The 17,442-nt window shown below is 31.0% G+C and overlaps 1 protein-coding gene across 13 annotated transcripts in view; it reads left to right on the top strand.

The window, feature by feature from the left end:
- Dach2 (dachshund family transcription factor 2) overlaps positions 1-17,442 on the top strand; it is a 488,288-nt gene that overhangs the window by 381,922 nt on the left and 88,924 nt on the right. For all 13 annotated transcript variants that reach the window (XM_021728784.3, XM_021728781.3, XM_021728779.3 and 10 more), the window contains one exon: positions 11,495-11,667. In XM_021728784.3, the coding sequence (XP_021584459.2) occupies positions 11,495-11,667 (173 nt within the window). The remainder of the gene's footprint in view (positions 1-11,494; positions 11,668-17,442) is intronic.

Below are 17,442 nucleotides of genomic sequence, written 5' to 3'. Positions count from 1 at the left end.
ACTTTCAGCTGCCAGCTGATTGGATCCTCTGTGGTGATACTCATTGGGCTGTTTCCCTGCCTTCTCAGACCACGGAGCTGCTCATTGGGGGACTCTTTTAGCTCTGCCCATGCGACCCAGCCAATTGGCCTCAAGAGCAGGAGGAGTGGGGGGTTGAGACGCTTGTGGGAAGCCTGTGGTGGCAGTTGGGGTCTGAGGGAATTCCTGAAGAGTGGAATGTGTGTTCTAAAAATAAAGTTCATTTCTGCTTGATAAGTGGCTCGTGAATTGTGCCCAGCCACACTGCGACAATGGTGGACATGCCTATAATTCCAGCTACTCAGAACGGTGAGGCAGGAGGACTACAAGTTCAAGGCCAGCGTGGGTAACTTATCTCAAAAATAAATAAATAAATAGATAGATAGAAAAATACAAAGGGCTGAGATTGTGGCTCAGTGGTAAAGCACCCTACCCCTGCATGAAAGTCCCAGTAATACACACGCACATATGCATACACATACAATCAGTGAGCTTCAAGTTATATCAATAGAATCTTCTCAAACTGAAAAACAAAGAGAAAAAAGTAGTGAAATAAAAAGCCAATACAACACAATATTTAAAAAATATGGCAGGTATATTGTGAATATAATATGAATATAAGAAGGAAAAGAGAAGAGCAAAAAAAAAAAGAGGTTTAAATTCCAGTGACTGAGATTTTTCCAAAATTAATGAGAGACACCAAACCATAGAATCAAAAAGTTCAGAGAAGGGCTGCGGCTGTGGCTCAGTGGTAGAGTGCTTGTCTAGCATGTGTAAGGCACTGGGTTCAATCCTCAGCACCATATAAAAATAAATAAAATAAAACAAAAGGTGTTGTGTCCATAAACAAAGGAAATTCAGAAAAAAACTAAGTAGGATAAATGCCAAAAACTAGAGTTACTCATATCATATTCAAATTATAGAAAGTCAAAACCAAAGGTTTATTTGACTCTTAAACTTGAGAAGAGTTTGTTTGATGAACATGTGGCACATATACACAATGGAATATTACTCAGCAATAAAAGAGAATAAAATCATGGCATTTGCAGGTAAATGGATGGAGTTAGAGAAGGTAATGCTAAGTGAAGTTAGCCAATCCCCCAAAAAACAAATGCCAAATGTGTTCTTTGATATAAGGAGGCTGATTCATAGTGGGATAGGGATAGGGAGCATGGAAGGAATAGAGGAACTCTAGATACGGCCAAGGGGTTGGAGGGGAAGGGAGGGGGCATGGGGTTATTAATGATGATGGAATGTGATGATCATTATTATCCAAAGTACAGGTATGAAGATATGAATTGGTTTTAATATACTGTGTATACAAACAGAGATATGAAAAATTGTGCTCTATATGTGTAATAAGAATTATAATGCATTCTGCTGTTATATATAAATAAAAATAAATTAAAAAATTTAAAAAGTAAAACTTAACATGTTAGAGGAAAAATAGTGACTATGCACTCCAAATTTGGGGGACTAATAAAGTGAACAAAGCATCAAAAAAAGAAGAAATTATGAAATGTTTAGAGGGTTAAAAAAAAACTAGAGTTCTGAATCCAGATAAATTTCTCTTTAAAAGTAAAAGAGAAATGATTTTTCTCAAACAAACAAAAATTGAAAGAATTTAAAATTATAACAGCATACTTACCTTGCTAGAAATGTTGAAAGGTCATCCATCAGAGAGAAGGAAAATCATTTAGGTTGAAAATTTTTATATATATGAAGAAAGGAAGAGCACTAAAGAAGAAATACAGTATTGAGTATAAGGTATTAAGTAATATTTGTTATTTTTAATTAATTGAACACATAATAGTCTGTTAGTAATAATAACAACAGTGTATTGGCTGATTACATATGACAAGTAAGGTAAATAAATGACAGCAATTATATAAGGGATGTGATAGAGGAATTGAGAGTACTTTTATAAGTACTTTTATAAGAGGGATTGAGAGTACTTATACTACCCCAAAAGTGGTACAGAACTATCAGCAAATTAATGTAGATTAGTTGCAAATGTATATTGAAAACTCAAATACAAACTCTAAAAAATTAAAATTAAGTCTATGATATGCTGAGAAAGCGAGAAGGAGAAGTTAGAATCATAGCATGCTCCATTAAAGCCAGAAAAGGCATAAGAGTGTTGAAAACAGGGGAACAAAGAGAAATATCAGTAAGGGCAACAGATAATAAGCAGTTAAAATATAGGAGGTATTTATCCAGCCATGTTAATAATTGCATTAAATTATAATGGTCTAAATACACCAAGTAAAAGATAGACTAGCTTGTGTATTCTAGGTGCTACGTATGTCAGTGCTCTATGCCTTTAATTAAATATGAACACACTTCCTATAAAATCATGAATTGCGCAAAGCAATAACAAAATAACAAGAACCTCCAGAAAATGTAATTATGGACAAAAAAATGAGACCTTAATGTGCATTGGTTTAAGAAACCCACTTTAAATATAAATGCACATATTGAGCAAAAGTAAAGAGTTGGATAAATATATACTATGCAAAACTAATGCAAAGAAGGCTAGGGTAGCAATATTAATTTCAGAGAGAGTAGACTTCAGAGCAGTGATGACAAAGGAGTCACTTATCTAAAACAGAATAAACCTTAAAGTGTTTATACCTAATAACAGAGTATCAAGCATGTGAAGCAAATACTGATAGAACTGTAAATAAGACAAATGAATCCACTATTATAATTGGAGACCACATCACTATCTGTAAGTAATCGACACAACCAGCAGGCATACAATTAGGAAGGGCGGAGTTGAAATGAACAACACAATTAATCAGCTGAATCTAAGGGGCACTTTAGAATATTTTGTCCAATAACAGAAAATTTTACATTTTTCTTAAGTTCTTATGAAACCTTCATAAAGATAAACCACATTTAGGGCTATTACAAAAACTTAACAAACATAAAGAATAGGAATCACACAAAATATGCACTCAATCATAATGTAATTGAAATAGAAACCGAAACAGAATGATGACTGTAACATCCAAAAAATACTTAAAGATTAAGTAGAAGTCTTAAGAACAATGTGTGTCAAAGAACTCTCAATATAAATCTTAAAATATTTTAAAGTAAATGAAAGTAGAAATACAACTTATCCAAGTTTCTGAGTTGTAGCAAAAGCAGTGCTTACAGGGAAATGTATAGTATTGGATTACTATATTAAATATAAGAAAGAATAAAATTAGTAATAGAATATTCCAGTTTAGGAAACTAAAAAGATGAGCAAATTAAATCTGGTAATCAGAGGAAAATATGTAATATAAAATAGTACAGAAATCAATAAAACTAAAATAAATCAATAGTGAATAAACAAATCAAAAAGTCTTATATGGCAAGACTAATGGCATTGATAAACCTGTATACATGTTAAGGAAAAGGAAGAAGTAAACATTTATAATATCAGAAATAAAAGAGGGGTCATTACTGCTGGTCACATAGACGTTAAAAGGATAATAGAGGAAGGTTAGTGCGTTATAATCCCAGAGACTAGGGAAGCTGATGCAGGAATGTCACACATTGGAGAACAGCCTCAGCAATTTAGACCTTCTCTCAAAAGAAAAAAAAAAAAAAAAGGAAGAACTGGGGATGTAGCTCAGTGCCCTTGGGTCCCGACTACCAGTACAAAAATAATAGTAACAGTGGAATATTTTAATAACAAATTTTTCCCCATAATTTTGATTACTTGGATAAATAATCTCTTCAAAGATACATGATACAATCCACCAATGATCCCACAAAAGGACATAAATAATCTGAAAAGACCTATAAGCATTAATAAATTGACAATGGGGGAGGGAAGGGAGGAGGAATAGGAAATGGAAATACAGTGAAATGAATGTGACATAATTTTCCTATGTACGTACATAAAAAATCCTACTATCATATACATCCACAAGAATGGAATTCTAACTAGAATAAGATATATTACATGCTTGTATAATTATATCAAAAAGAATTCTACTGTCATGTATAACTAAAAAGAACCAATAAATAAATTTTAAAAATAAATTGATTATATAATATATATTCAATATATTATATATAATATTATATATGTTATACATATTTTATATATATAACCTTCCAAAACAGAATACAACAAGTGAACATGGGTTCACAAATGAATTCTACCAAACACTTAATGAAATGATAGCAGTTATTACTTCCAGAATGTATAAGTAGAGGGAATCTTTCTTACTATATTCTGTTAAGCCATAAGTAGTCAAATGCCAATAGCAAACAAAGTGGAATGACAGACTAATATCTTTCTTGAACATAATGCAACAATATATTAACAAGTCAAATTCAATATTATACAACATGACCGAATAGAATGTATTCTAAGTATTCAAGACTGGTTCAACATTCAAAAATCAATTAATGAAATATGTCACATCAGCAGACTAAAGGAGGAAATACAACTTCTCCACTTTGTGTTTTTGGCACTTTTTAAAAAGATGAGATGACTGTATCTGTGTGGGTCTTGTCGGTGTTTTTTCTTTTGTATTCTATTGGTCTTCATATCTGGGTAGCCATTTGCAGAAGAATGAAATGAAACCCCTATGTATTAATTTTCATAGAAGTCAACTCAAGTATATGAAAGACCTTAGAATTAGACCAGCAACTGTGCAACTAATAGAAGACAACATAAGTTCAACACTCCAACATACAGACAAGGCACCAAATTCAATAATAAGACCCATAAAGTACAAGAAATAAACCCCAAACTTAGTAAGTGGGATGACATTAAATTAAAAAGCTTCTACATGGCAAAGGAAATCAGTATGAAAAGAGAGTATTAAAAGAGAGTCTACAGAATGGTAGAAAATACTTGCCAGTTACTCTTACGAGATAGGATTAATATGCAAAATATATAAAGAATTCAATAACTTTGACATCAAAAAATAACACAAGCAATAAATGACAAAATGAAGTCAACACACATTCTCAAAGTAAGAAAAGCAAATGGACAATAAACAAATGAAAAAATATTCAACATCATGAGAAATCAGGAAGGTATAAAACAAAACTACACTGATCTTATCTCAGAATGACAATTCTCAAGAGTATAAATAACAAATACCAGTAATGATGAGGAGAAAAAGGAACACTTAATGCATTTTGGGTGAGACTTCAAAGTAGTAGCAGCACTGTGGAAAGCAGTATGTAGATTCCTGAAAATGCTAGGAATGTAAGCACCATATGGTACAAGTATTCCACTTCTTGGTATTTATTTGAAAGAAACATAATCATACTATAACTATGCGCACATACCAGTGCTCATAGCAGTGTTATTCAAAATAGCCAAGTTATGGAACCAGATCAGCTTTCAATCAACAATTAAATAAGGAAAGAAAATATTGTTTATATACACAATGGAGTTCCCTTCAGCCATAAAGAAGAATGAAATTATGTTATTGCTGGTGTGTAAATGGACCTGGATAATATCATGCTAAGTGAAATAAGTCAGACTCAGAAAGTCAGAAAGTCAGGGTTCAAATATCTACTCTCATATGAGGTAGCTACAGAGAGAAAAAAAGGAATAAATAGGGTGATCTCATGAAAATAGAAGTGAGATCAGTAAAGTGGGGTAGGGGATTAAGGAGAAGAGAGGAGGGGAGGGAAAGAAATGATTTGGGAATAAAATTGACCAATCTATGTTAAATGCTTATATGGAGATATACTGCAATCAACCTCATTTTTATATATAGGTATAATGCACCAATAAAAATAAATAATAGATAAAAAGTAACAACAGGAGAGGAACAGGTGGAGTGAGGAAGGAAAGAGAAATGAATCAGAGCAAATAATGTTATGTGCACATATGAATATGTTACAATAAACTCCACTATTATGTATAATTATAATGCACTAATAAAAACATTAAAAGAAGAAAAATCAAATGAGCCTAACAATAGACGAATAAAAAGCATCCAACAAAATACAAGAGTCATTGATAATAGAAACTCTCAGAAAAATGGAAATACCAGGAAACTGTTTCAACTTGACAAAGAACATGTGCAAAAACCTATTAATATCATCATAATGTTGAGAAACTAGATTTTTTTTTATCTAAGATCAGGAATGAGGCAAGTATGACCTCTCTCACCACTCCTATTCATCATAATATTTCAGTTCCTAGCTAATGGAATATGTTGAGAAAAGGAAATCGAATTATACATATTGGGAAAGACTGTCTTTGTTTAAAAGTGACACAATTGTATATATACAAAATAACAAAGATTTCACAAAAATGTCTTCTAAAACTAGTAAGGTATTATACAAAGTTTGCAGGATATAAAGTTAATATGCAAACATCTATTGGTTTTTTATATAGTAGCAATGAACATTTACAGTTTGATGTTAAAAATACAACAAAAATGAAATAATTATACATATGTATAAGATCTATTAAGGGGATACTACAAAACACTTATTGAAGAAATCAAAAAATACATGAATGGGGAGGTATTCTCTATTCATGCATACAAAGAGTCAATGTCATTAAGATATTAATTCTTTCCAAACTGATCAATATATTCATTAAAATTGCAATCAAAACCTAAGGAAATTATTTTGTGAATATTATCAAATTGATTTTAACATCTGTATGGAAAGCAGAGACCTAAAATATCCAACACAATATTGAAGAAAAACAAAGTCAGTAGACTGATAATTCTATACGTCATTATGTATTAGACAAATACTTCAATAGAACAGATTAGAGAACCTATAAATAGAACCACACAAGTATAATCAATATTTGATGAAATAGCAAATACAATATAATAGAAAGATCATAATCTTTTTAATAAATCATTCTGGAACACCAGGAAATTAATATGCAAAAAATGAACCTTGACACAGACCCTATTCCCTTCACAGAAATTAACTTAAATGTATTATTAGTCAAACATAAACTGAAAAACTCTAAAACTACCAGAAGATAACATCATAGAACATCTAAGTGATTTGGGGTGCAGCAATGTGTTTTTTGATATAATAACAAAGGCATGACACTTAAAAAATAATTAATATGTTGAATTAAATTAATATGTTCATTAAAATTCAAACCTGCTTTAAGGAACACACTAATAAGAGAATGCAAACACAAGCCATGGGGGATAAACCTTTGCAAAACAAATATAAGATAAAGAATTATTTGAATAATAATGATGAGGAATAAACAACCCAATTTAAAAATGGGCAAAAGACTGAACAGACACATCATCAAAGAATATGTTCAGATGGCAAATAAGCATAAGAAAACATATTCAACACACATCATCAAAGAATATGTTCAGATGGCAAATAAGCATAAGAAAACATATTCAACATCATATTACTAGGGAATTGCAAATGGAAAAACAAGATATTCCTATTGATTTAGTGTTTTTCATTTCTCTGACCAAAAAAAAAAAAAACTTGATGAGAACAATCAGAGAATAAAAGTTTATTTGGGCTCACAGTTTCAGAGAGGTCTAGATCCATATATGTCCAACTCCACAGCTCAAGGCCTGAGGTGATACAGAACATTATGGTGGAAAGCCATGGTGAAGGAAAGCAGTTCATGGCATAGCCACCAGCCAGCAGAAAGCAAGCTCTGCTCACAAGAGACAAAATATAAACCCAAAAGGCACACCACCAGTGATCTACCTCTTCCAACCACACCATACCTGCATATAGTTACCACCCCATTAATGCATATCTGTGGTTTAATACTCTGACCATGTCACACCTCTCAAATCTGATCATTTTACCTCTGAAAATTCTTTCATTATCTCACATATTAGCTCTTGGGGGACACCTCAGATCTAAACCCTAACACATACCTACTGGAAGAGCTAACATCCAAATCTCTGGGAATTTAAATTTCTGGCAAGGATGTGGAAAAATAGGAAGTTTTAATTTATTGCTGGTGGGAATATATTTTGGCTATTTCTTACCAAACTAAGCATAGCTTTCTATATTCAAATTAATAAAAAACTGGAATAGATTATGTTTTGTGAATACATTAATATGTCCCAGTAAACCACAATATTATGTATAATTTTGATGCCCTAATAAAAGCATTAAAAATTGCATCAGGCTGGGGTTATACCTCAGTGGTGAAGCATGTGTGAGGCCTGATGTTCAACTCCTAGCACTGCAAAAGCAAGCAAACAAAAAATCCTACACATCTACACATTAAAGTTTATATCAATTTTATTCACAATTTCTATAACTTAGAAGTAACCAATATTTCCTCTAGTAGGTGAATTTAAAAAATCAACTACGGTGCATAGGTGCCATGGAAGTATATTTAGCAATAGAACAGGTAATTAATGAAACCTTAAAGTCTTGAATTCAGTGCATATGACTAAGAGGAAAAAGCCAGTCTGAAAAGTATGATTTCATCCATAAGACTGGGGAAAAAGCAAATTTATAAAGATAGCAAAAACATTAGTAGCTGCCAGAGGTTAGGGAGGTGATGAACAATTACAGTACAGAGGGTATTCAACATTGGAACTGTTCTATATGATACTCAGATGGTGGATACATATTATGTATTTATGAAATGCTATAGGTGTGTATAAAACAAAGTAAATTCTAATATAACTATAATAGTTAATAATGTATCTGTATTTGATAATTGTAACCATATACCACACTAATGTAAAATATTGATAAGTTGGATAACTATGTGTGCTGGTACAGCGGAGGTACTATATAAGGAAATTTCAGCAAAAATTTATTGTAGAGGAAGTAAGTATTCACTTGAAGTCTTAAAACTGAAGTAGAAGAATAATCAGGAAGACAGTACACTGATACTGAGGGGATTGGTGCTTGATAATCACTGTACAAATGGCAAGAAATTGAAGAAGACAACATGACTTGGAAAACAAATCAATGTAGAATCTAGATGGAGAAATAGAGAATTACTGATTTGTATACTTCATGGCTAAAATAAAGTCATGCCATGCTCTTACATAAAAATTACAGGAGTTGCTGGAATACCAAGGTATATTAGAAATAATGTTTGCACGATTTTCTCGAAGGCACAAGGAATGAGATTACCCATTTTGGTCATTTTTTTCCAAAAGAATTTGTCTTCATTACCATAATATTAAAAGTCTGTATACATATCTGGCATGTGCGTAAGTGAGCCAGATTGCTGGAGTGTTGTGTACTATTGATGGCTTTTAACCCAACGTTTTCAGCTTTGGGAAAAGATTGACTTACATAATTCAGTATTTGCATATGCTTTGCATGTGGAACTCATGTAGGGTCACTGTTAAACTGGGCTGTACTGTAAATATTAACTTTGAGTCTAAGGCATTATAGCCAATTGATGGTTAGTTATTGCAGATCATGATCTCAAAGTGTGACTTTTAAGTCCTTCATGGTTATTTGAAATGTTTGATGAATTACATTTTAAAACTGTCAATGCCTGTTAATTCTGTTTAGAGCTTACATTTAGTTTGCATGTCAATTGGACTTTAAGTAGGCATATTTCATGATTTGGCCAGATGGTGTCTGGGTGATACAGAAAATCTTTGAGAATAAGGAAAGATTATTACACTGTTTAAGGAAGTATTATTGAACACAGATTTATTAAGCATTTGAAACATAAGGGAGGTACTAACAGCTACTTTTTATCTATGCTTTGATCATTTTTTGACTTAAATACTATGTACATAAAGAAGAATTGAAATTTAAAACTATCTTGGGTTTGTGGTAAATGAAGGCCTTATATAGACACCAGATTTAGGTCTTTGATGATTGTTATTTGATCATAATGTGACGGTTTTAGGGGAAAGATACGCAGTGGTTAATTAAATATGTTTAAAATATCCCATCATTAGAGTATAAACAACACAATGAATAAAGTATAAAATGTATATTCATCTAAGTGATTCTCTAGCGCTAACTGAAAACAAACATCTTGTTTAAGAAGATGGTTTCCACATATAAGTAAGATCATTTGGTACTTGTCTTTCTATACCTGGTGTATTTCATTTATCATGATGTTTTCCAGCATGGTAAGTAGTTGAAGGGATAAATATGTTAATTGGTTGTATGTAGTTAATCATTTCGCATTTTACATACACATACACACATGTGAAATGATATATAATTTCACATTATATGTATAATAACACCATTTTGTACTTATAAATACATATAATTATGATCTGTACATTTGCAATCAAAGTTAAAAAAGAATGTTGGGGATAAAGGAACAGATTAGGCAAAAATCACCAACTTGAATGAAGACATTTTTAGGCCTTTCCTGAGGGAAAAAAATTAAAATAAATAAAAATAAAGATAAGACTGTGGGGAAAACCATTTTGAATTCAATTTTGTGATCCTTGTGTTGAGGCCTCTCTAATAACTTAATAATCTGAAGAAAATATTTCATAACTGATACATTTGTTTTGGTAGATTGCTCCTAAAAAGAATTTAAAGAGGAGTGAGCCATAAGTGAAAATGTGCAGGGAATTATTTTTTTATATTCTCTTGGATATGAAGTCATAGACATTACAGAGAATGTTACTTTTCTAGTATTCCATGTAGAATTTAAATTTCAAGGCTTCTTTTGCCCTGGCATAAATCTGATGACACTTTGTTTTGTGGCTATCTTTATCAGAAATATCTGTGACTGATGAGTTCTTTATGTAGGAATTCCTTTAGTTGAGGTGATCACTTTAGTGTTGTATGAAACCTGAGGTGCTCCCTTTGCACTTTCTTGTTATTAGCTTTAATCAACTATCATAGTTGAAATCAGGACATGGACCTCAGAAAAATTGTCTCCACTTCATCCTTCTAGCCTCCACTGAAATTAGATTTCATTTAAATAAAAACCACTCTGATGAACCCACTGCTAAGAGACTGATAAGCTACAGAGTGTGAAAAAAAAATGTTTTCCTAGAAAATATGTGTTTTGAAGTGTCTGTATTGCTACAACTATTCTTTTGAGAATGAGGTTTAGGGAGACTCTGAAAATATTTCCTATAGATTCTTGTCTTGTTAATGATTCTGAAACTTAGATTATATCCTGTTTTACTGGTATCTATATTAAGTCTCTTAAAATTAAATACTAGAAATTATGAGAATATCAATACATTCTGATTACAAAGAATGTTACATCTCACTTGTTAAATGCAATGATATTGGCTTAAGTATTTTTGTTTGTTCTTATGGGTAAAATATATTGCATCTTATAAATATTTTGTGAGTAAAAATGAAGACAAGATCTATTTATAAGGTCAGTAAATATAAAAATATTAAAAATTTTAAAATGATATAAAATCTCATAGGTACTATTAATGGCCCCAAAAGATACTAGTATACAATAAATCTTGATTTTAAAAAATAAACCAAGAAATATGAATTTGTATACTTTTTAAAAAAGAATTTCATAGCAACATGATGTAACAAGTTTAACATGCACTGTCTCTTTTAGGACTGGATTTGCCATTTATGATGATGCCTCATCCTCTACTTCCAGTCAGCTTACCTCCTGCATCAGTTGCCATGGCAATGAATCAGATGAACCATCTCAATACTATTGCCAACATGGCTGCTGCAGCCCAGATTCACAGTCCACTCTCCAGAGCTGGTGCCTCTGTTATAAAGGTAAGAATGATTATTTAGAAGATGAAAAAGGTTTTAATTGCATATAAATTTGAATAAATTCTTAGCAATACCATTACATCTTCAGTAGTAACACATAGCTCATTGACTTTGTATATTATCATATAGTATTGATGAGTTTGGTTTCTGATCATGCCTGCCAGGTTTGTTATTGTTTGTGTTTGTTACTTTTCATTATATGGCCACACTACTTTTTAGTTCCGTTTTCCTGTCTTGAAGTCATGTACACAAGTGTGTGGGAGGCATGGCCAGACAGTAGAAGAGTATGAAAAAATCATTCCCATTGCTAGGGTGAAACAAAGTAAACACTGCATCTTTTAGGAGTTTGAGGGGCAGTTATGAGATATGACACACCATGGCATAGGACTTATATTCAGAGAAACTCAGGTTCCAATTCTGATTTGACACTGATTGACTGAATGACCTTGGGCATAGCACATAACCTGTCTGAATGTGTTTCCTCAACTGTAAAATGAAGGTCATAATAATAATCTATCCCAGTTATTTCATTGACTGTCTATGGATAATGTGAGTAAAATACATGTCAAAATTTTGAAACATTAAACAAATATTTATGGTAATTTGTCACACTATCATTATTTTCATTAGGATAAAATTTTTCAAAAGTTTATGGCCATATGTAACACTAATAATGAAATTCAAATGATATCTTGTTATTTCCTCCTCTATTTTCCATTATTCTTAGACATGTTCTCTATGCTTTCTTTCTAAGTATTTATGAACTAAGCTTTTGAATATTTTCTTTCTCTTAAGAAAATGGTGATATAAGGATATAAAGGAATCTAAGAGTATGGTCAATCATAACAACACATTGGTTTGTTCCTTTTCCCCTTCTTTACCTGGCAAACACATTCTTGAAATAGACATACAATTATATTGGACAATATGGGAAACTGATAAATAACAGATACTTTAACTTTCAGAAACTTACAAACTAAATGTGAGATATACAAGAATCCATGCGATGTATACTAACAAGACAGACTATGATAAATAGCATAAGAGAATCACCAAGTACTACTGGAATTTAGAGGAGGGAGAGATCATTTCTACCTTAGAGAAGAGAAGGGGCAGGTAAAGACACTGCAGCTGATGGATATGCACTGAGCCCTGCAATACTGATATGATTGTAATAGATAGGCCTGGGGATAAGAGAAGAGACAGCGGAAGAAATATGAAATTCTGAATATTTTGGTCACATTTTAAATTTCACTTCTAATTTGGGTTTGGGAACATTTCCAAAACACTGAAGAAAGCTTAAAACATAACCTTATATGAAAGGAAAAGAAAAATTGGTCATTTTTATAAAACTTCATATGTATTTCAATGACTAATTGTAAAGATCATAGCTGTTAACGGGTTAATGTATACTAGCTGTTTGAATATTTGGTCAGAGTGTAAACTGAGAATTAGAGTTGTCTTTGAGAACAAAATTACCCATAGGACATTATTTAAAATACAGAATATATTTACCATGATTTTAAAATTAGATGGTCATTAAGAAAACATGACCTGCATACAAATTTTGAAATTCAATTAGAAACAAAAACATACTTCACTGGTATTGTTATATTTGCTTTTAAATGATGGAAGAATGCTTTGACACATGCTCATGAGTCTTTAAAGGTGCATTTGATTAGTTTTCATGAGGACCAATTTTCAGATTGAAATAAAATTCTAATTTTATTATTCAATAAAAATGTAATTTTCATTGAATTCTTGAAACATTGGATAGTTTTGTGAAGAATTTGAAGCCAAGAGTGACTAAGGAGTGCAATTTATGACTTTCAGTTGGTCTTTCATGATAATTATTATGGTGATAGAAATGGAAAGGATTATTACCTTCTCCTTATTCCAAATGTTGCTTTGTTGTTAGCTTATTAATTCAATATCATTATAATTTTGTTTATTGGTGATTAGCCTATTTCACATACAAAGTTTTAGAAAATAAAGTCTAAAGTATCACAGATACAATTTTCAGCACTTTTTAAAAGCTCAATATTAGATCATACTTTTATTTAAGTCCTTCAAAATTCACAGAAGCCATTTTATGCTGAAGATAAATGTTTACTTTTGTATATTTTGATTAAAGTAAGTTGAAAGAGATAGGATTAATTCAAATGACCTTGGATACAATTGCTGTATAAATCTACCTCAAGTAGATTTCCACTGGAGGATGATTAGATAAATGAAAATATTTGTAAATAGACTGGGCAACAGAGTGATATCCTATTTGAAGAAAAATTCAATTTCAGTGAATAGAGAAAGGCTTTTAATAAAGTTGTCATATTTGTTTTGTAAAAGTGCTATTATGTAATATTAACATTATCATATTTAAAAATAATAAGCCACAGACCATACATAATTAAAATTTTATGTCACTAAAAATAATTGAATATATATATATATATATATATATATATATATATATATATATATATATATATATATATTAGAATGTCACCTTCCTTTGAAGAAGCTACCAAGAAGATACCAGGAATATGATACCAACTTTTAAGGATATGTTTTACACTGTTATTTGAGTTTCAACAAAATTTGCTTTCATGTGCATCACCATAAAGAAGAGGGTTTCAAAGTTAAATCTATTAGAATCCTATAGGCATTGGGAAAATCTCTATGTTGAGAATTCATCTCCTAAGATTACTAGGGGAATATAAAAACTTGTCAATTAAATGTATAGTTTATGTATTTACATTTGTATAATTTTTTATTCTGGTAGTTTGATATAAAGACAGATGTTTAAATTGATACTTCTCATTGTTTTACAAAAAAACTAGACTGAAATCATCATGTCTTCTATATCATATTTAACATTTAGAGGTAAAATATCCTTCCAACATATGCATGGTCAGAAAATTTAGCATTTAATGTTTAGAGAGAAATAACATAGCTATATAATTTGATTGCTTTCTGACAAATCTAGTATAAATTAGGAAATATTAGAATGGTCTAATCAGAAACATTCTTTGTTGTATAATCAATATAATCAATTTAAAATACAGCTGCAAAGCAAAATCTCAAAACTTTTATATACCCAGTTAGAGACTAGTAAAAATTAGCAAGAGTTTATGAGTTTAAAAAATTGTGAAAATTCACAAAAAATATGTTAACAATGTTGTTGATGTATTTAAATAGTTCTAATTGGAATTGCATTTCCTGTAAAGATTATACCTCTTAATGGGTTAGTATCTAAAATTACTCCTAACATGGCTGATTTCATGTTACCAATATTTTAACAACTGGCTCTCAAATTACTGAATATTTAACAATTAGCTTTGGATTGAATAGGCCTCAAGACAATTCTCCTTTTGAAGCATTGCAAAAAATATGCAACTCAAACTTTCCATGCCAGTTTTCTATCAGATCCTTTAAAGGAAATGAACACAAACTTTTTCAGCCAGTTTACCTATCAACTATATTACTTCAGAATATTATAACAAATTAAAAGTTTTAGTAATATCTTTAAAAATATTTGAATAAGCAGTTTGCCTTTCAATTTAAATCATAATCTTTTAGCACAGAATGATGTCAATTTGGGCATAATTGCTTTGGGGCTTTTCCAACCAATAGGTTTGTAAATATTTTTGTTCCATAGTGAAAAATGTTAGGTTCTGATGCTTGCAAATATTCTTAGCTGGTGAAAGGTACTACATAGGAAAATAGAATTGGGTGGCATAGTCACAAGTTTTGTGCTGTTTTTTTCCCACACAGCTAGAAAATAAAATCATAGCTTTTAAGAAATTTGAAAAGTGGGGTTGGTTATGGCTCAGCAGTAGAATGCTCGCCTAGCACGTGCGATGCCTTGGGTTTGATCCTCAGTACCACATAAAAATAAATAAATAAAATAAAGATATTATGTCCAACTACCACTAAAAGTAAGTTTTAAAAAAGAAATATGAAAAGTGATATCACTTTTAGAGGCTGAGATTTCTAAAGAAAAACATATTATAGTTTAATAGATTTTCTTACCTCCATGGATTTAAACAATTAACAATGAATCTTAGGTGTACATAATATTCTTACTATAGTGTGGCTATCTAAGATAATAGCCATTCATGGAATATGTCTGTTTAAATTTAAGTTAATTAAGTAAAATTAAAACTCCAATTTCTAAGTTGCAATCAGCCACATTTGAAGGGCTTAATAGCTACATTCTGCTTTTTGGCTACTAGATTAGACAGCACAAATATAAATCTATATTTTCATCATTTCAGAAAGTTTCTGAAGTAATGGATATGCTCTATACATTCTTCAGTTAGTTTCTCAAATGATGGAAACGCTCAACATATTATGCAGGGTCAATGAAATGTCCAAACCTATCAGTCATCTTTGAAAAAAAAATTCTGATAATACTGATTAACAATCAACAAATATATTGTGGTTAGTCTTTCAGTTGCTAAGAAAGCATATTTATCGATAAATATTTTTAATTTCAAATATTTTTAATTTTATTTTCTCTGAGAAACCAGAGACAGAGAACACATTATTCACAGATGTAACAAATGGGTAATGCATGCAAAGGAATATGTTACACTGACTTATTAAAAATAAAAATAAAACATAGGACCTCCAAATATTTGTAGAATTATATACTATTTTCAGCTAAAACTCTCATACTCTGTTAGCTATATAATATCTATTCAGAAGCAGAAATCTGAAATCATTGGAGTAGTATTATTAAAAAATAGGCTCTTTGCCTGTCTTTGAATTCTATTTTCAATATTTCTTGTTATGTGACATTAGACAAATTAATTAACCTAACTTCATCTCAATTTGCCTGTCTCCCAATGAAATGGGAATTGTAATTGTACTAACTTCACCTAGTTCATAGATAATGTGATGCTAAGAAATAATGCAATGAGCTAAATAAAGTGATAATGTGATAATGTGATGAGAGAAAACATATAACACAGAACAGTGTTTGGCATGTAATAAATATTTAGTGTATATTAGCTAACATTATTTTATTTATTTCATGTTCCAGGATCCATGTAGAAATAGTAATAAGTAGTAATCAATATCATATCCAAGGGGTAGCCTGAGACAGCAGTAGCTTCATTTATATAGATTCTTCTGTGAATCTCTCATCAGTACCAGGATCAAGGGTGCCCCCACCATTGGATTCTCTTACAGGTATTTACCCCTTTCTCTAGAGAGTATTTGTTCACATTAATGGCACATTCCACAAAGGAAAAATTAAGGCCTGGTGATAGAGATGCCCATTTTAATATCAAATTTGACCTGATTTATGCTTTATTATAAATAATCTTTGAAAATTTATATCTGAATTATTCAGTCTTTAGTTTAGACTATAGGCATCTGCATGCCACAGGAAAATACTCATAGACTTTTTTTCTATTTCTAATGTGTTATATTAGGCACTCAATAAATATTTGTCACATGAATGAATGAAAGCTAAGAATTCACTAGATGTTAAACTTTGGGAAGTGTTTACAACATAAACAATCATTATCAATACAGGCTTTAATTCCAAAAGTAGAAAAGACATTACAAGTTAAAAATAAATGTTTGTGATTATTATTATTCTTACTTTCCCAGATACTAGTTTGAGAATATTTTTATGCCAAGCACATAATAACTTTTAATTCTAACTCAGATCCCTTTAGTGTTGGCTCAGCTATTAACATTTGTAGCTAATAACTAATATAGCCATAATATGAATTGGAAATTGCATTATGGTCATTAGGCTTGAAA

Source organism: Ictidomys tridecemlineatus, chromosome X (assembly GCF_052094955.1).
Source record: "Ictidomys tridecemlineatus isolate mIctTri1 chromosome X, mIctTri1.hap1, whole genome shotgun sequence".
Lineage (NCBI taxonomy): Eukaryota > Metazoa > Chordata > Mammalia > Rodentia > Sciuridae > Ictidomys > Ictidomys tridecemlineatus.
The sequence above is the reverse complement of the archived record's forward strand: the minus strand, read 5'-3'. Positions and strand labels throughout refer to the sequence as shown.